The sequence below is a fragment of the Camelina sativa genome, chromosome 17 (assembly GCF_000633955.1).
Source record: "Camelina sativa cultivar DH55 chromosome 17, Cs, whole genome shotgun sequence".
NCBI lineage: Eukaryota > Viridiplantae > Streptophyta > Magnoliopsida > Brassicales > Brassicaceae > Camelina > Camelina sativa.
This window is the reverse complement of record NC_025701.1, coordinates 34260775-34263864: the sequence shown is the minus strand read 5'-3', so window position 1 is coordinate 34263864 and position 3090 is coordinate 34260775. Positions and strand designations below refer to the sequence as shown.

At 39.5% G+C, this 3090-nt stretch overlaps 1 protein-coding gene across 1 annotated transcript in view; it reads right to left on the bottom strand.

Moving 5' to 3' along the window:
* Positions 357-3090, bottom strand: part of LOC109124616 (probable LRR receptor-like serine/threonine-protein kinase At1g56140) — a 7769-nt gene continuing 5035 nt past the window's right edge. Inside the window, exons 18-25 of the mRNA XM_010481893.2 lie at positions 2815-3086; positions 2258-2456; positions 2023-2181; positions 1805-1923; positions 1486-1696; positions 1164-1395; positions 933-1083; positions 357-848 (exon numbers count right to left, since the gene is read on the bottom strand). Coding sequence (XP_010480195.1) covers positions 510-848; positions 933-1083; positions 1164-1395; positions 1486-1696; positions 1805-1923; positions 2023-2181; positions 2258-2456; positions 2815-3086 — 1682 coding nt within the window. The 3' untranslated portion in view covers positions 357-509. The remainder of the gene's footprint in view (positions 849-932; positions 1084-1163; positions 1396-1485; positions 1697-1804; positions 1924-2022; positions 2182-2257; positions 2457-2814; positions 3087-3090) is intronic.

Here is a 3090-nt window from a genome sequence, read left to right as displayed (position 1 = left end):
TGTGGCTAGATATATATGTTAAAGTACGAGAACGGTATGTAACAGCATAAAAGTAAGCAAGACATAAGCTTTGTTAACGGGATTCGAATAACCTACATCCCCGGGACCAAGTCCAGAATTTATTATCTAGAAGTAGAACTCCAACAATACCATCAACAGATACCTCTCTATGAAACGCTCTCTTGGTATTTATAACAATGGCTCAACCCTAGAGTTAACAACTTTCCTATTCTGAACCGGTAAACTAACATATTTAGATAACTCCTAAATAGAATTAATCATAATTCCATGTAGGATTAGTATAGCTTGCACCTCAAGCTTTCTTCAAGCTTATACCAACAAGAAACAGTCAAACGTAATTTCAAATTACTTAATTTTGGTCAGACAAGGTCTGCTTAAAAAATAAAAATTGCCTCCGCTTGGCTGGTCTGGTCTGGTCTGGTCTGGTCTGGTCGTATTGACTTTTTTACAATGTAAGATTTACAAACAAAATATGGAAACCACAAGTTTTATGTTTCTTGTTGTCGTCCACCTTCGACTTGAGACTTGGAAGGATTCTTTGGAGTTTCAGGCAATATCCAGCTCGCGCTCGTTGAACCACTCATGAAGCTCATCGCATTCTCGAATGTTCTCTCAGAGACGTACCCTGGCTTCGCATTGGCTTCCGTTACCTCCACATCGCCGGTCAACATACCCACCACTCGGGACATTGTTGGCCGTATTGCATGGTCTGTTTGTGTGCATAAGAATGCAACTCCTATTACACGTTTCACTTCTTCCTCGTCAAATGATGTTAGTTCCGGATCCACTACTTCCAAGTCACGCTGCTCTTGGTGTAGGCTCCATGCCTGCACAAACCAAAGACTCAAAATTAATTATTCACCAAAATTGGTAACAAGGAAGCTGTTTTTGTCCACTAGTTAGATAGATACCCATTCGAGAAGGTATTGTTTGTCATCATCCAATTCTGGAGAGGAGTTAGGCCTTCCGCTGACAACTTCCAGAGCCACTATACCAAAGGCAAACACATCCGTCTTCTCCGTTAGATGTCCAAGCATCACGTACTCTGGTGATAGATATCCGCTGCAATGTTAACATTCAATTACTATAAGTTTTAACCCATTTGACAAACCACGTCCAATGTGAGGTTTTCAGTAATTTACATTGTCCCTGCAACTCGGGTACTTATGTGCGTCTTCTTATCATCATATAGTTTGGCCAATCCAAAATCAGAGAGTTTCGGAACCAGATCCGAGTCCAGAAGAATATTGCTTGCCTTCACATCCCTATGCACTATACGGGGATTTGACTCCTCATGCATATATGCTAAACCTTTTGCTACTCCCAAGCATATCTCAAAACGCTGTGACCAGCCAAGCTGCAAATTCTTGTCCTCTGCCAAAATAATGCAACTTGTAAAGCTAACAGCAGTTTTTTTTTTTTTTTTTAAAGAAGGATAACACATTTAAGATGTCATGAGCATACCAAACAGAGCTTGATCTAGACTGTTGTTTGCGAGGTATTCATATACAAGCATGCGCTGATTTCCTTCAATGCAGCATCCATACAATTTTACAAGGTTGCGATGCTGAACAGCTGATATAGTGGCAATCTCCGCAACAAATTGACCCTTTCCTTGCCTGGATGCAACTGACAATTGCTTCACGGCTATCTCTCTTCCGTCATTCAGTTTTCCCTGTACCAATGGATATTATTAGAAAATAGCCAATGGAAAAATTTACAAAACCTTCTAGTACGCTGCTCTCCCTATAGGTGTTTTATCACTTTCAGTGTAGACTCGTACCTTAAAAACAGGTCCAAATCCTCCCTCCCCAAGCTTGTTGGAAGGATCAAAATCCTGAGTTGCAGTTCTGAGTTCTGAGTAACTAAAGGTGTAGGGCCTTATGTGCAGACTGTTTAGCACTGCATTAGAGTAATTAGTTGGATAAGAACCACTAAGAAGGTTACAGTTGTTCACGATCAGACTTAATAATACTGCCACAGCTAAGGATTTCTAGTTACCTTCTTCATCAGCCGCCCTTTTTCTTTTCCTACGGATGAATAAGATGATAGCAATCACCAAGATACTTAACATTCCTGCTCCTACAATGGCCCCTACAATGATACCAATTGTTTTCTTGGATTTCGAGGGCAACTTATTTTTTACAGTAGGTATGAAATCTGCAGAGAAAAAAAGATGGTAGTAAGAAGAGAGATATTGGACTTGACGAAGATCATGAAAGTTTCTGGTGTATACCTGGAGTGGCACTGATAGCTGAGACTAATGGCCCATAAGTGCCTTGAGCAGGAATACAGCATGTCCCTTTTCCAGCCCAAAAAAGATGAATTTCAAGGTAATTTTCAGATACATTTGCTTTATAGACTCTTTGATTTACTCGGATACTAGAACCATTAGCTGTTTTGTGTATGTCAAAATCCTTTTCAACAAGTTTTCCCTGGAAAACAAATGGGAAATCAGAGGTCAGAAACCATTTTTGAGAGCAGAATATAGTTCACGAAGAGTTGAGTTTTCATTTTTAAAACGATGCATCTTAAGTTTTCATCCCCACGAGAACGAAATCTGTGCTGCACCTTGTACCAGATACTCTAATAGAAAAGGATCTCTTGTATGCCAAGGCTTATCAAGGATCCCTCTGGTCAAAAAATTACTACAGACATATTTCATATGATCATTACTTGAGATGATAATATGATCATTATTTAACTTCACAAAAATAAAAGAACTAATTCACAGGCAAGAAGAAATAAATGTTTGTAAAGAATATGAGGGAAACTCAATGTAATAGTAGAGACCTGGACATATATGTCGAAAAGTCGCCTTCCAAGACTTTTCCAGGTATTAGAACCTTGTATTTGTATCTCAGCAAACTGAACTGTTACACTATAGCCTCCATTTTCTAGCCCCAGACCATAATACCTTAAAGAAGATGCAGAGAGTCTCGCTGATTGGAAAAGCTCCGAGTCTGAAGTGTTCGGAAATCGTGTAGCTGAATGATCTATGTATTGATTACTGTTACTCCCAGTAAATAGTCCTACATTGCTGACTGCCCATCTCTGCGTTTTACTTAC